This window comes from Curcuma longa, chromosome 11 (assembly GCF_044706935.1).
Source record: "Curcuma longa cultivar G26 ecotype Majalengka, Jawa Barat chromosome 11, ITB_CL_G26_1.1, whole genome shotgun sequence".
NCBI lineage: Eukaryota > Viridiplantae > Streptophyta > Magnoliopsida > Zingiberales > Zingiberaceae > Curcuma > Curcuma longa.
In genome coordinates this window covers 30993194-31010735 of record NC_133871.1, presented here as the reverse complement: position 1 = coordinate 31010735, position 17542 = coordinate 30993194, and the positions used below count along the sequence as shown (strand labels likewise).

General features: G+C 36.7%; 1 protein-coding gene across 2 annotated transcripts; it reads right to left on the bottom strand.

The window, feature by feature from the left end:
* Positions 1-4886: 4886 nt before the first annotated feature.
* LOC141842124 (auxin response factor 7-like) lies at positions 4887-13615 on the bottom strand. Of its 2 annotated transcripts, none has more exons than XM_074730341.1 (16): positions 13303-13615; positions 12859-13216; positions 12590-12781; positions 12075-12190; positions 10554-10649; positions 10391-10447; positions 9899-10051; positions 9675-9759; positions 9205-9295; positions 8918-9082; positions 8372-8491; positions 8216-8288; positions 7911-8079; positions 6119-6600; positions 5768-5958; positions 4887-5630 (listed from the first exon to the last, which is right to left on the bottom strand). In XM_074730341.1, the coding sequence occupies exons 3-16, from the start codon at positions 12633-12635 to the stop codon at positions 5456-5458; spliced, it is 2019 nt and encodes a 672-aa protein (XP_074586442.1). In that variant the 5' UTR covers positions 12636-12781; positions 12859-13216; positions 13303-13615; the 3' UTR covers positions 4887-5455. The 2 variants fall into 2 exon arrangements, with proteins under 2 accessions (XP_074586442.1, XP_074586443.1); XM_074730342.1 differs by having other exon boundaries at positions 12866-13216.
* Positions 13616-17542: the final 3927 nt, after the last annotated feature.

The following is a 17542-nucleotide window of genomic DNA, read 5'->3' as shown; positions in this document are numbered from 1 at the left end:
TAAATAAATTAATTCTAAATAAATTTAACAAATCAATTAAATAAGTTAAATAATTAAATAATCTTGAATTTAACTTCAAATTAGAATCTTAAATAAGTAAAACCTAATTAAACTAACTTAAACCTCAATTAATAATCCTACGTATAAGTAAATCTAACCTAAATAATTAAAATATACTTCATAACCTAACTTAATGATTTAACTTATTTTAATTCAACTTTGACTTAACTTAAGTTAAACCTAATTAATAATCTCAATTTTAACTTAACTAATAATTTAATCTTACTTTAATTAATAATTTTAATTTATTTAATAAATCTAGACTCAATTAAAATTCTAACTAATTCTTATAATTCTAACAAAATTTTATTTCAAACTTAATTTAAGAAACCAATCAACTCAATCATTTGAATGCAAAACTATAAATATAACACAATCTAACTCAAAGTGAGTAGTGACCATCATGTATATTGGGACTCTAGGGCTTTGACTCTAAGTCTTTAACTCTAGGACTTGATCAAAATTAAAAATTACTACTTAGAGCTTTTGAAATTGTCTCTAAATTTCATCACTAAGTACTTTCAAAATCTCTAAAATTCAATGCGTTTTCTTTTGAACTCATTTACAAATTAAGTTATTTTTAAATTGTTTTTAACTTAAAATGATTTTAAAATTATTTTTAACTGGAATATTTTCTTTAAAAAATGTGTTAAAAGTGCTTTTAACTTAAAATTTTTCTCTAGAATTATTTTTATGCCAATTATTAATTATGTTTTTCAAATTAAAAGAATATTTTTAATGACATAAAAATATTTTGAAAATTATATTCTATATCTCAAACTTTAAAATATTATTAGAAAACTTATTTTTGAGATTACTTTGAAATTTTATTTTCTAGACTTAAACATTTTCTTGATAATATTTTCTAAGTATGAAAATATTTTGAAATCACTTTACAAAAGCATGTTCTCAAGCTTAGCTTTTACAAATGTACTTTTATAAACTATTATTGACAAAAAGGATCTCTCATCTTTAATATATATTAAAGGGGAACAAAGAAATATTTTTTGAAGTATAGTGTTTTTCAAGAGCTAAGTGTTTTTTATGAACAAATATTTTTTCAAGAAAAAAGAAAATATTTTTTCAAAAAGCTAAGTTTTTTAACATTAAATGTTGTTGAATTTTCAAACACAAGTGCTAAAATAGATCAATTAAATTTTAAAGTATTTTTTGATTTCACTCCTAAGAAAACTCTAGAAAATAGTTACTAAATGTTTTTTTTATAATTGACAAAGGGGGAGAAATTAAAAAAAAAAAAAGTTAAGCAACACATATTTCCCCCAAAGAACCTATGCATTAATTGAGGAAGAGGTAACTTTAAGGGGAGGAAAGAAAAATAAAGTGCCTTAATTTAAGGGAAGGAAAGAAAACAAAGTATCTGACTAAGTTTTCTTATTTTTTCTGCACTTAATAATTTTTGCACTTAAATTGTTACTCATTTTTTATGCTATATGTTATATTTAAGTTTAACCAAGTTGTCAATAATCGAAAAGGGGAAGATTGTTATTGTTAGAAGCACCATGCGATCGAACCTAAGTTTTGATATTGGCAAAGGGTTAAAATTAAAGTTACTTGTGATTTAATGTGCTTATCAGGTTTGTAGGAAGTCCTAGTTGAGACTAAGCAACGAAGTCTTAATTCGTGGGACTAGACAAGGAAGTCCTGGTCGATAGAATTAGACAAGGAAGTCCTGATCAAAGGGACTAGGCAGGAAGACTTAGCAAATCAAAGACATCAGACAGAAAGCTCTGAGAGTCGAGGATACCAGGCAAGAAGCCCTAGGGGTCAAGGACACCAGACGAAAGCCTAGATGGGGTAGAGGACCGGAGGTCTAGCAGAAGTCCCGAGGGTTAAGATCGGCTGAGCAAAAGTCCAAACAGGTCGGGTAGACCAAGGTTTGGCATCAGATAAACTCTTCCAAGTATAATAGTAAGGATGCATTCTCGCAAAGACAGCAGTAGGCGTCGATCCAACTTCAAATTTCACGAGAGATCAAAAATTGAGATCGAACAACTGAAAAGTTATTATTCATACTCATTATATTATGCTCTATAATGCAAAAACTTCACATCAAAAGTTGGCTGGAATCACTTATTCTAGACGCCCAGATGGAGCTCTAGGCACCTAGAGTGGTCCAGACGCCTGGATGTGCTACAAGCGCTTGAATGTGCAGTTTCCAACAAGCAAGCTGAGTTAGCATGCACTAAGTGGTTGATAGACGTCAACATTTAAACATCCGAAAGGGATTCAGGCACCTGAGAAGGGATAAAGTTTGATGCAGATAAAGTTTCGGCCAAATAATGCCACGTTAGCGATCTAGACACCCGAAGGTGGTCCAGGCGCTCGGAGATGGATAAGTCAACGATGAAGTCGAATCTGAACGGTTTCGATGGGGCGCCCGAGGCTGGTCCAAGCACCCGAATCACCCTATAAAAGTATGATTCGACTAATGCTTCAACACATCTCTTTTCTTCATCGTCCAAGTGCTCCTCTACGATTTCAAGTCTCCGGGATGACATACTCAAAGCTTCAACGAGGCAACACCGATGCGATGCTGCCACGAGCTCAAATGAGCCTAACATCTGGTAACACGTAGTTCGTTGTGCTCATCATTGTATATTCGTTTCTTTTATGCACTTAATCTCTAAGGGGATAGGATTGTTACCAAACCGTAATATTGTAAACAAACAAACCTTCTTCTCGTTCGAAGAGAAGATGAATAGTGATTGTCCAACGTAAACGGTCAACCTAACTGCGAACCTTGGAGTAGTAGTCACACGACTGCGAACCAAGTAAAAAATAACTATATTTTTATTTATGTGTTTTTTATTTCCATTATAACGATTTTGATTTCGAACGATTTTCGAATGCGTGCGAAGTACACTATTCAACCTCCCCCTCTAATGCTTTCTCGATCTAACAGAAACTTCAAAAAAATATATATGATGAAATATCCCAACACACTCATCCAGTGTAAACTTCTTCTCTAAATTTGATAATTGCATCCTCCTCCTAGAAAACAATGCTTATTCTTCGATGTCTTATAATAAGGAAACATGATCAACCTTGATAAAATACAATCAAACAACCTTGATAAAGCTATCTTAATTTTAGAAACGGTAAAACCCTAAACTATTAAACTCAATTGAGCCCCTAGAATGATGAGGCAATGACAGAAATACAAAGGATATCATCTAAAGTTGATTTGAGTGCATCAGTGATGAACACGAGCCAAGAAGAGATACCCATATTCATCACTGACTTTTCTCTAACAATTCACTTATGGTAAAAAAAAAATTTCTAAAGACCCTTACTTTTGGAGATGATGGTAAGTTTGAACCTTGAAGCTCTAACTTTGTGTGGGGAAGTGATTATGTAGCTGGATGCAACAGTAGAAGAAAGAAGAATGGAAGAATCTAATGGCGAACCAAAGTGGGAGCACTAGCTGGAAGATGAAGTCACGAAACACAACAAAGCCACCACGCGCAGTACCAGCTTAACCGGGAGGGAGACTACGGTTTGGATCATCACGAACGAAGGCTTACGATGGTTGGGAAATGGCAGATGAATCGCGTGACAACAGCGGATCGAGCTTCGGCCGAATTAGGATGAAGCGCTAAGCGAAAATAGGAAGAGAACGGAGACGGAGCTGCAGTCGGAGCGTTGGCCAGGAGGGAGATCAGGTTTGGGCTTTCACAGAAAAAAGCTTCGTTGCTCGACGTCAAAACTGTCAAGATTTCAAGCATTTATATATTGAGCAATGATACATTACATGAAAACACAACATAAAAATACAACATGATACACAATAGACATAGGTTCCACATCCATATAGTGTAGTATGTCATGTTGCATTTTCATATTGTATTTGTATCATTTTTCTTATATATTTTACTATGAAATTTTGCTTCTTCTAAAAGTGGACTCTGTCACCTCAACGATCCCATACGGTCAGTTCCAAAAGATAAAATCCGTCACTCCAACGGTTCCACACAGTCGACTTCACCACCATCTATGAGAAGGTAAATCGAGAAGCTGAGCATGACAAAAAAGATTATTATCTCCATTTCATCGAAATTTAAATTTTTATCCTCTTTTGTAATTCTGCTTCGTCGTAATTAACTCAGTTATAAATATAAAATATTGCTTTAGTTGCATGGATGATTCGGACGGGCACGTGATTAATACATGGAATAAAGGAGTATATGGGAATTAGATACATATTAAGAAATATAAAATTTGAGTATGCAGTTTGAGTATTAGAAAAAAGTTAGCTAAATATATTGCATTATTAAAGCACAATAATAATGTGTGGATCTTGTAATACAATCAATATTCGCACAAACTTAGAGTGATCATAAAAACGTTATTTCAATTTATTGCAATTGAACAGTGCAATTAGAATATGTAGTTATTCTCTTTATAATTCAATTATCTGTAATGCACTCTCCACAACCTTTATAATCATTTTTTGGTCGGATTTAGAAGGGGAAAAAATGGAATTATTTTGAATATTTGCCCATGTATCACGTGATAATTATTTTGGATATTTGCATGGATGGCACTTGATTTGTTATATATGTTGGCATTTGATCTTTTTGTTGGAAAACCAATTCCTCTATTATGATTAGATTAATTCACCATAGTGTTTTGATGGTTTAAACAAAGATTGAAATGAAAGGCTTCTACTCTATCATATTCCTTCAACTTTCATTTCTATCACTAGAAAGGGACCAATTATAGAAATCCCATTACTGTAAGGTTGGTACCAGCCTTACAGATTTCAGCATTAATTGTACAAAATTTATCTCATTATACAGCAAAAATAAAACATTCTACCTCACAACTAGTATAATTTCATATCCAAAATAACATGCCTTAAGCCCAAAACAAAAAATCTAAAACCCTTTCAACTCGAACTCTAAAGTGGAGACTACTCATTTTTATCCAAAACAATTCTTAATGTACACGCTCCCATTTGATGGAAGCACATAGCATGCTGTGATGTAACACAGATGTTAATGCATTACTAGTAGCAACCTGAGGCCTAATTATGTACGTATATTTGGTAGCTAGGAAAGTAGTTACTCGTAAAACTGCAGTATCTCAATCACCCCTTCTCCAATGCCTTATTCTTGTCTGCAACAGAGTCGACTTATTGTTGCCAGTCGCTTAGCTTTCATGCACCTGCAAGGACCATCCTAACTTAGAAGAAAATGCTATATAGACAAAAGCATGGGAGCCCTAAACTAAAGCACCAGATTGGTTCTGTTAGCAACGCGGCAGGACCATCAGCCAGTAGCCAAAGAACAAACAGATCAATCCCGGCAGCTAGTCTTCTATGAAAAACAATTGATGAACTGGCTTTGCAACTAGTAGACAGTCAGAAATATTATTATGCAGCAGGAATTTGATCTTCCAGTTTGGTATTATTGTCGGCACAAGGCAAAGGTTTCTTGGATGCAGGCCTGATCGCGTTGCCAAAAGCAGGAAGCTTCACCTTAGGGGCAAGCCTTCTGGCCTCTTCACATGTGTAAAGATATATTTTCCTGACCATGCTGCAGAACTCACTGGAGATGCATGAAAACATAAATAATATTAGAACAAATGTAAATTATGATGCTGAAAACAGAACGTGTCACAGATTGTCCATATAAGAATTCATTTAACATTCTCATTATTAGTTTGGGAAGTTTTAGAGCCTTACTGCCATGGATCATCACCAACCATCATCATGTCCTCCTCATCGTCAGTGTAGACAACCTCCCACTTTTTCACTCCGCTGGATAGCTCTCCCTTAATATTGAACATCTCTTCCAGCTTCAGAAGAAGATCATTATATCCATATAATCTAGTCAAGTCCACTGCCCTCCCGACTGCCATTCCTTGCATGTGAACCTGAAGAAAAAGAGAGAACCAAGCAACAATTACTTCATGTTCATATATTCTTTTTCAAGAGTAATCCAATGCTAGAATTCATATGCAGGTATCATTAGAATATGCAGTCACTAATGCTCAATCAGAGGAGCAGAAAAAAGGAAAACTATTTAAGATTTACCTTGGTGCAGCTCCTTGATTGGCGATTTTGAGATTCTTGGGTTGACCTCAAGCAAGACTTCTCAGGTTCACTAATGAGTACCGAAACATTGGACCTGTTAAATTTTGGTAGTTGAGATTGTTGATCTAATTCAGCATCCAAAGATGCCACTGGTTGTTCCTCTCTAACAGAAGAAATGGCAGTTGGTACAGCAATTTCCTCAACTACACAACTCTCAACTAGTTGGACACCAAACAGCCTACAGCCAATCCTACTTTCTTGCTTCCTTTCACTATGTTCATCATCACTGCCTGACAAGCAATCAATTTGGTTCCCCACACTTGACCAGTATATAGGGTTGTTAGCAGCTGATGGTCCATTGTTTGCGATAGGTTCAGCTGAACCAGGCTTTGGTGCCGATGTGAATAAAGGCATTGGGCAGGATGGTGTACATATCTCTGTTTCGCTATGCGACCCTGACTCGCCAGATGATTTCCTTAAACCTGGAAAACGGAACAAATATGCATGAGAACTAATAAAAAGGCATTCAAGATAACTGAGGAAAAAATTTTGATAAGCATCATATATAGTGGCTAATATATGGTTTCCTCACACAACTAATGTTAAAAGATATATAGCAGTTGTATTGCTGGCAGAGATGAATAACCAAATTAAAATAACCATCCAAAAACATCACACTTGTGGGGATAGATCCTTTTGTCTAGGTCAGTTATCTCAAAGGGTTGTGTGCCTGGATCCAATCACACAGGACTAGAAAATTTAAAATAAATAAATAACTATTAGTGTTGTTTATTGAATGACTGAACCAGCAAAAGGGAGCTTCTACAGCTTACCATAACCTGATCTTTTAAGTCTAGGTGTTCTAGAAACCAAAAAAAACAAACAATAAAAAATACAATATTGAGATTTAGACAATTTGTCTCGTTTGTCAGTTTTTCAAACAACTAAAATATCCTTTCTGCTGGTTATTCTTTTCATCGCATGACAGAGTCACTGGATCTCCCAATTTACCAAGTGAAACCTTATATAATGGGAAGTCTAAGTGGTTCTTGCACTTATTTTTGAGTACATTGCTTTTTTTGAGTACTGAAAGCAGAGTAGTTTTACTCCCAGCACAACAAATCTCCTGCATTGATAAAAAAAATACTAGGTTTCAGACATTGAAAGGATATTCAGCAACCAATTTCAGCGATGAACTGCTTTCAAGTAAAATTTACACGTATGTTAGTCGATTAATCCATCTAGCAAAGAACATAAGACAAACTACTGCAATGTCTAAAATAGCTTCGTTCTCTCATTTCAACACCAGAAACATTGAATTGGCACCATGAAGGGATTTGATAGTAGCAGCAGATTCAACTGAGAATTTAGTAAGTCCAGAAAATAGACAGAGACATAACACTAATTCCACTTTCAAACTTAACGTGGTCAATTTTATAAAATTCCAAATAAAAGCATCCAATTTGATGATGTTAGGGGTTAGATAACACAAATATATGACTAGTGAATCACATGTGCCCTGCGGCCATGAACAAGGAACTGAGACCTGCACAGTAACAAAGTTTTATTCTCTAACATAGATCCAAAGTTAATGAAAATGTATGAACAATCCAATGGTCCAGACAGCATTACTGGAATATTGATCCCATATAAATGCTGTCTGGAATATTGATACCATATCAAGAAGACAAACATAAAGGAAATCAGGATATCAAGAAGACAAACATAAAGGAAATCAGGAGTTCAATAACCATATAAAGTGATTCAGTCAAACAAGGTGATAGATCTTTACTAAATGCTGGAATTCGATCAGATGTTAGAGCATATGAAACCAATGGTCGGGCACGTTTGTTTCTGACCACTGGTTGAGATGTTGAGATAGTAGCTATAACAAGCGGTTCCAATTCCCATGGTGAAACTCTATCAGGCCTTGGTATAGATGAAGGTTCATCCCATTGAACCTGTATAAGCAAATCAAAGCACTTCACATGAATACTTGAGTAACAAAAGTACCAGAGTTTGCTCTGATCCACAATCACCAGCATTAACAATGTTAATAATATAATTTCAAGTATGCTCAATAGGAGAAACTATTACCTTTAGGCATCTCCATTCTGAATCTGCCCATCGAGATGGTGCCTTGTCTTGACCAATGATAGTACCACTGAAACTGCAAAGGTGAAGAACTTAAATTGCAACTATAGATTTAACAGAGTAATCTATTTGATGCAAATTACAAATTGCCAAAAGTACCTCTTTTCTGAACTTTCATCACCCTCAAATCTCATCTTAAATCTCAACCCAACAGAGAACTTGTGGTTTTTAGCTTCAAGATATTTGTTTACACTTACAATGAACTGCGATCGACTTGTTCTGAAACATGAACCCCATTCTTAATAAATATGTTATTCAGATATTAACCAAGGAATTTGCATATCTAGAAACTTGGTAAGTTTTCAATATTGATACCCAACAAAGTCTATAGATTTCCAAAGCTCCAAGCAGTAGAAACCAAGAAATATATAGTTTTAAGAAAGGAAAAGCCAAGACCATAGTGAGATACATCGTGTTCTACTTTCATCCAGAAACTAATATATAAAATAAATAAATAATATATATTCAAGTTGATGAAGTAAAACAACTAAGTTCTAGACACTAAACATCTTTCGACATTAAACAAATGTTGTTTAAAACGCACCCAAAAATAATTGACATGTTTATTGCAAACAAGTATAGGATCATGTTTGCACGTGTGCGTGTACAAGAGAAAGTAAACAATTTAAAGAAAAAGAATCTAACCTCGGCTTGTAAAAAACAGAAAACAGAGTCCCAGTGGTAAAAGCATGAGATGCAGTAGCAAGAACACCAACATGCATACTATGACTGGATATGACTGATGATGGCATGTTATTTATAGGTCTCATAAGCCTTCTCACCCCAACTCGAAGCTCGTCATTTTCTCCTCTGCAATATAAAAATATGCAACCACTTGATTAACATTATCTCAGGTTAACAAAATCTAGTATATTGGATATATCTTGGAATGTAGAAAAGTACATAAAAAATAAAAACAAAGAAACTACAACCTTAAAAAGATCAATGCATCACCAGCTACCAATTTCTTTGAGCTCACAAAAACACTCCAACCAGTTGTCAGCAGATGTCGCCTTGGTTGTCCTGAAAGAGAAGGTGAAGCTCAGATAAGCAAAAGTCAACTTTGAATAAGTTACTAATTTGAAGTTTCAAAATGGTAAAAATGAAATATGAATTAACCGTAATGAAAAAAGTAACAATTAAGAGATTGTGCAGTGACTATCACAAACCATAACATATTCATCTCTAAACCTATACACTATCAAAAAAAAATCATTGTATTTTTTGTCAGGATATAAAGTCATGACAAACCAAACATGAGCTTCACTGTACATAAGAACGCAACAATTTTATTTTAATAAACTCCAACATTCAGGACCCACATAAAAAAACAAGCTAAAAGAATAAATGAAAATAATGTAAGAAAGCAACTTATAACTAATTTGGCATTACTCATACAAACCTCGAAAAATGTGTCGGAAATGCCAATCATTTCCATGAAGATCTTTAGCAATTAGTTCTTGCCAGGGTGGATTCTGGGACATATCCTATACAAAGAGAAATTGAGACTAAACAAGTTGGAGGGCAAAGTCAAAGAAATTTCAATAAGAAGCAATATTTACAATAACAACTAAGAGAAAAGGATATGTGAGCATAACAATTCATTTATCAAAAGTAGTAACTAACCAGTGGAGGAAGGCACTCATCTGCATGCCTTCTTAGAACAGAGAAACCACCATGAGTGCTTGTGTCTGATGCAGTTAGAACTTTACAGAATGAGTGAATGTTGCACTTTTCCGGCTCAGGTAGTGGAGTATCAGGGCTAGTAACTTCTGTTTGCTGATTACAAAAGAAGCAAAACGGAGGTCAAAAGAAAGCGGAGGTTGAATCTATGAAAAAATAACATAGCACAAAAGGAGGTCATGGACTAACAGAAAATATGGAGGAAAGCCACAACTATAAATCAACACTTCTTCATGCAACTTTCTATGTCAGAATCATTACAAACATACAGTATACTGGAATTACTATTTTAATATTGTAAAACATGATATTCCAAAGGTAACATAGAGGAGAAAGTAAACAGATTCTTATTTTGCAAATTTTTCTTGGATTGCTTTCGTGCAATATAGATTATAGGCTATTGCAGAATCTTGTAAGACAGTAAGAAAGACTTACATCAGTTTCAGGGAGCAGCATGATCTGAGCAAAAACTTCATCTGTATCTGCTTCAGCCTAAATAAGTAAAAAAAACAGGTATTTATTTACTCATAAATGACATTTGAAGGAAGATGATAAGTAACAAATGCTACACCAACATAGTCACTTGGATGTGACTTACCTGCAGCTGAACATGGACTACCTTGCATAGGATCTTTGATGGCAAATCAAACAAAGGCATTTGCTGGTCATATCCTTGATTTATTGATGCTTCGAGCTATAAAAGATCAAAAACTAACTTAATGTTAATACCAAGGTTTAAAATTTCGAGTTGTATTGGAGTTTCGGTTTATGACTAGATCAATATAATTTCGATATCGTGTCGCGCCGATACAGGTTCGATAAATTTTAAATTATAAAAATATATTAATTAAAAAAATTATTAATATTTGCTTACTTTAGATGTTTTTCCTAATAATTCATCTCAATCTTCATCCTTAAAAAGGAAGGAGAAAAAGAAATGGATGAAAGAAGAAAAGAAATTATTGGAGGGAAAAGAATTAATTGTAAATAAATAAATAAAAGGGAAAAGAAACTAACTACCCTAAACTAAGATGGCATAAACTCTAAAAGGATAAAGAACAAAGGAAAAATAAAATAAAATAATTGACCGTCTGCCCGTGACAGGCGAGACTGTCGCGAGAACCTCGCAACAACCTCATGACCACACAGAGGTCTCAACGTGGCCACTACAAGGTTGCAGCCTCGCGACCTCCGCGAGGTGTGACAACCTCGTGACCTCCGCAAGATTGCAATGGCCTCACGACCTCGCGGAGGCCTCTGCGTGGCCGCCGCAAGGTCATAGCAGTCAAGCAACCTCGTGGAGGCCTATGCGTGGCCGCCGCGAGGTCATAGCGGTCAAGCAACCTCGTGGAGGCCTATGCGTGGCAGCCGCGAGGTCATAGCGGTCAAGCAACCTCGCGGAGGCCTCTGCGTGGCTGCCGCGAGATCATAGCGGTCAAGCAACCTCGTGGAGGCCTCTGCATGTCATCACGTGGTCACAGCAGCTTCACAATCTCACGGAGGAGGCCTCCGCATGGTCGCCGCAAGTTACACCGGCCTTGCAACCTTGCGAAGGCCTCCGCGTGGTCATCATGTGGTGACAATGGCCTCGCAACCTCATAGACCTCAAGGTTGGCCCTCGCAACCTCACAAACCTCAAGGTGGCCACCGCGAGGTCGTGGTGGCCTCACGACCTTCCATAGGCCTCTGCGAGATTGTTGCTCCATCATGGCTCCGCCCATGCCGATACCGATCGATGAGCGGAATGATAAATTCCATCCATACTAACCGGCACGTCTCGGTATCACGAACCATGGATAATACAAGTGTGTAAGTCCACTATTTCTATATTTAAGAAAATAGTTAAGCTTAACTATGAAATTTTAATTTAGAAAAAAAATAAAAGGACTTCCTTTTGAGGTAGAGCTACCAGCAAGTTAATGCTTCCAAAAAGAAGCCTACCTACTATAAGAAACCAAACATAGAAAGTCAAGCATCATTTGATTATATGCAGAAACAAGAATGTAACAGTCAAAATGGGCAAATTCTAAACAGCTAAACCCACTAGAGCAGTTGTATCTTGATGAAGAAAATGATAAAAATGGATAGCCCAAGTACTAAACAAAAGTTCTTCCGGTACCTGCTCCATGTGGCCTTGCGGAAAGTAATAAACCCTTTCTCCTTCACGAGGCAGAGTAACTAAAGATCCTGCACATGCTTTCCATAGTTCTGGGTACAAGACATCTCGATAAGCCCCTGGTTTAGTTACATAAAATTCCCAGCAGCATTCAGGAACAAATTACAAGTAGCATCGCAAATTCTAAAATTAAGAACAATAAGAATAACCAACGGTTATTAGATAAATAGCAGAAAAGATTCTATTTGTCAAAATAACAAAGACTAGAAGTTTGTTAATTTGAAAGTAGCATTTGTACAAGGTTAGTAAAAAAGTTTTCCTTGACTGAGCTGATGGAGAACTAAAAAGTAATCTGTTTGCAGAACACGTATAAAGAGTAAAAAACGGAAAGAAAAGGTGGTTAATGATAAAAGAGAATAACTAAAGATTGGTTCAGTAAAGTCTTCAAAAAAGGCTTTACTGAAACAATCAAAAACCATGACAAATCATATAAAAACCCCCGGAAAAAGAGCTCTAACCTGAGACGAGAGCTGTAGATGAACTATTCGGTGGCGCCAAAGCCATGAAACCAACTTAAAATTTCTCTTGGGAAGAAAATACAGAAGTGTCTGCACTACCAGGCCAAGGAGAAGCTTAAATGCACGCAGAAGGCTCTTGATTGCCGCATTAACTGCCGAGCAGCTCAAGCAATTTCAGCCTCACAGAAATCCCTGAGAAATATCCAATCGGAACCACGATTACTTAATAAAAATGCGGCAGCTGCCTAAAATAGCATATCAACTCCTACCCTGTACCGTGGCTCGTCGTCGCCAAACTTGAAGCTTTTACTCCTCGTAATTACAGAAAAGGAAACCTAGAAACGCTTCGAGAAGCACCTCTTCCTCTTCTCCCGGCTTCCCTTGAAACGGATGTAGCTTTGTCCCTTAACGCCCGCTGTAGCAGCAAATGTTTTGCATTTTCGCCGCCTCCGGATTCACCGCTAACGCTGCACGAGAAAGGCGCCGCCTTTGCAATAATTCCAGCCGAACCACAGATCTGAGGCAAGGATCACCGAGAGATGGAACTCGCGGCAGTTTTTACTCTTCCAGCACAAATCCAAACTCTTTTCCCCCAGAGGAACTCAAACACTCGACCAGAAATATTTTCTGAAAATAGAAAGATAAGAAGAAGACATCACAGCCAGATCCAATCGTCCAGAAACCAAAGCTACGAAAGGGAGAAAGAAAATTACCTCCACTGTAGCTGAAAATTCCCAAAGATCGTCTCTAAAAGCCAGCTGAGAGTTCGTTCGGCAACAGTCTTCCTCCAAAACCGACAGCTTTCCGATCAAGAAGACGTCCTGCGAGGAAGGAACCTCGAGACCGCGATCGAGAAGACGGAGAAGAATCCCGCGAATCAACAGCGCAGAAAAGTATAGAGGAATTGAGCGGTGGACGAATCTTTCCCTCTCTTTTTCACTGCGCCTTGTCGCTAGGAGACCCTACACCGCACCATCCGTTGACGCTGCCTCCCGATCGCTCGACGAATTCGCCGCTCCCCGTGGTCCAAAAAATGCGTTTCCCCACGTTCTTGATCCCGTGTCCCCCCGCCTCCCGAGGCGAAAGAGATGACGTACTGTAGATTATTCTTTTGGATTTAATATTTCTCAGTCAATTATTTTATACTGAAGAACACTCAATTATTATGCACTATGCGATTATCCCCCTCAAACTCGAGGATTTACGAAGAACATTGAATTTGGAACGTTAATATAGAAATCTTAAAGTTGAGATGACTTTAGTCAATGTTTCCGCAAACTGATCAGATAAGTGAGTGACTGAACAACTGAACAAATACAATTTGAACTGCAACACTTTCTCTGATAAAATGATAATCAATTTCCACGTGCTTATTCTAATATGCATATGATTGGATTGATTAAAATATATATAATGCTCCTATTATCGCAAAGAATGCAGAATTAATTTGAAGATCACAAAGCAAAGATTCTAACTATGCAATTTCATGATACTCAGATTCAATACTAGAACATGATACAATCTTTTGCTTCGACACTTACTTCTAAAAAAATATGCAATAGTCACTTGTACTATGGCGATCATATGGACAAGAAACCCAATCGGCATCAAGCATCAGTATCACACACTAAAGATGGAGAGAAACTAGATAAACCAAGGTCCAAGGTTTCACACAAATACCTCAAGATCCATCTAACAACTTGCCAATGGAAGACAATAGATGAATGCACAAATTTTTATTTACGATAAAACATAGATCAGGATGTGTCATGATGCGATATTGAAGAGTACCAACAATGTTGTAGTTATAACCGTCAAGTTGGGTTAGGTCCGCCGGATTGGCCCGCCCCGCCAAGAAATTTAGGCGGATTGGATTGAAATTTTATCAACCCATTTTAAGATGGATTGAGAGTGGGTTGAGGTGGGTTGGCCCGCCTAGGCCCACGACCCGCGTGGATTAGCCCGCGGCAGGCTTGGGTTGGCCCGCAGGTTGAGAAAGTTTATTTATTTATTTTAAATTTTAAAATCAAAGTATAAAACTTAATAAATTAGTGGGTTTCATCTATTTAAAATATAATTTAAGCTTAAAAATTATAATTTAAACTTAAAACTTTCAACTTAATCAATTTAAATTATACTTCAAATTTAAAATTTTTAATATTTTTAATATTTTTTTTATTTTTTAACAGGCCCATGGGTTGGCCCGCCTAACCCGCGGCCCGCCTTGAGTTGAGTTGGGTTGGAGATTTCCCAACCCGCCAAATTGGTGGGTTATCCCGCCCCGCCCCGATTATGATGAGTCTGTCATGGGTTAGCCCGCCCCGCCATGGATTGACCCGTTTGACAGCTCTAGTTGTAGTAGTCTGAGTCATCTGTTAAGGGAAGACTATCATATAGAGATAATGAAGTAGTAGAAGGCATAGGGGTGTCAAATGGTTTGGAGTCAAACATATCAGTCTTCTTCAAAATATCAATAATATATTTTGTTTGATTGAGATGCAAACCATGTTGAGGCAATTTTGCCCCAAGCAATTTGGATTTTAATGTTTGACTAAATCAGGTTAAGTTAGACAGTGTTTGTGATCTAACATGTGTGACTTGAGTTCACAGGAAAGTCCAGGAATGGAGTCTTGACAAAGGATGAAGTCATTTAGTGAAGTCCCGGAGGCGAGGCCTCTTGGCAAGAGAAGTCTTAGCACGACAAAGTTGAGGGAAATGTCTCAAGTGAGTGCAAGGGAGTGCACGAGACTTGTGGAAGGCGTTTGAAGACTTGTGTCAATGCTAAGGGATGAAGAAGAAGCTGGAAAAGTGAGTTTTCAGCTTGGGCAGTCGACTGGCCCTGCCAGCAGTCGACTGAGGTTGATCCGAAGAATACACAGCTAAGAACAGAAAGATCAGTCGAGTGGACAGTCGACTGGCGTTGGAGCAGTCGACTGGCGTTGGAGCAGTCGACTGATATACTACCGTTGGGGTGACAACTGGCGAATTAAATGCATATTTAATTGTCGTTGAAGCCCATCAGTCGACTGGCCCTAGTATCAGTCGACTGGTGCACTGAAATTTATAAAAAGAGCGGTCAACGTCGCAGAGAATAAGAATCACATTCTTTCATCTTCTTTACTGCTCTCTGACATTGTAAAAGCTCTTCTCTTCCTCTCATACTTCACTAAAAACCTTGTACGAGGAAGACGTTGTGTTGTGAAGGTTTCTCCGCCTTCGAAGTGTGATTCGAGAAGGAGATTTTTCTCATAGTGGAATCGTCGGCTGTGTGTGTGGATCCTTGGATTAGTCACCTCGTTGAGGTGGATACCAAGTAAATTGACCGGGTTAGCGTTTGTTTCTTTGTAATTTATCTTTATCTTTTTACTTCCGCTAACAAACTTGCAGAGAAAATCAAAAGACACTATTCACCCCTCCTCTAGCGAACGCCTCGATCCTAACAAATCATTATCAAAGTGATATCCAAAAAGTAATGCAATGGTCTAAGATCTTTTACAGTAAATTGCTTATTAAGAAAATCAAGTAAGGAATCAATGAGACTTTGTGTACTACAAATGATAATGATACTGTCGACATAAACGAGCACAATAAGAATACAACAACTTGAGGAGAAGAAAAACAACGAGGTATCAACCTCAGAACAAAAAAAAAAACCCATAGCAGAAGTGTCTAACTAAGTTTTATAAACCATGCACGAGGCGATTATCTCAAACCATATAAAGATTTCTCTATTTTACACACTATATCAGGCAAGAAGAATCAACGAAACTAGGAGATTGAACTATATAAATTATCTCGGCAAGATCACCATAAAAAAATGTATTCTAAATATCAAGTTGACAAATAGACCATTTGTGTGTTATAGCAATGGTAAGAATCACTTGAATTATATGAGGTTTGATAACCGAACTAAAGGTTTCAGTGTAGTCAATAGATGCAGTTTGATAATATCTTTTAGCAACCAAACGAGCCTTGTAACGATCCATAAAACCATCCGAATTTAACTTCAATCACTAAACCCATTTACAATCAATAACTTTGGCATTTTCTGGTTTTGGAACAAGAGACCATGTGTTTTGTAGAACGGTAGACAAAAAAATACATGTTGACGTGACCTAAATTCTAACTCATGTGAATTGAAGGGACGTAAAAAGGGAAAACAAGCATAACAAAAAGTTTGAAAAAAGTTATAATCTGGTGCTCTATCATAAAGAACACTATAAGGAGACTCGAGCTGTAAAATTTTTATGGACAATCGATTAATAAGAAACACGATAGTAGAAAATGTATAGGCTAAAATTTGAGAGGCATATTAGAGTGAGCCAAAAGAGAAAGACTCATTTCGACAACATGTTGATTTTTACATTCAACTCTACCATTTTATTCTAGAGTAGAAGCACATGATAATTAATGATGAATACTTTTGAAAGCAAAAAATTTTGTGAGGGATAGAAATTCTCTACCCCAACAAATATTTTTAATAGAGATATTAAATTGATTATGCACCATGTTCTAAAAGGTAACAAAAGTGGTATATGCCTCATCTTTAAAATACAACAAATAAAGCCAAAAAAATCTTATAAAGTCATCAATAATCAACATAAAATATTTATGATTGATAATAGATAAAATAGGTGAAGGACCCCAATTGTCAGTATGAACAAGATCAAATTTATTAAGTGCTCGAGAGTTTGATAAAATAAATGGGAGTTTATAGCTCTTGGCCAATTGGTAGGAATTACAAAAATCAAAAGAAATAGACTTGTTCACAGACACATTACAAGACTTTAAAATTAGATTAGCAACTTCAAAAGATGGATGACCAAGATGCTTATGCCAGAGATCGGCAGGAAATAACAACGTAAACTTGAAAAAGACATGAAGACGATGTAGAAGATGAAGCAGAAGACAATGAGGGAGGGCAGACTCGATAAAGTCCATGATCAAGAATCC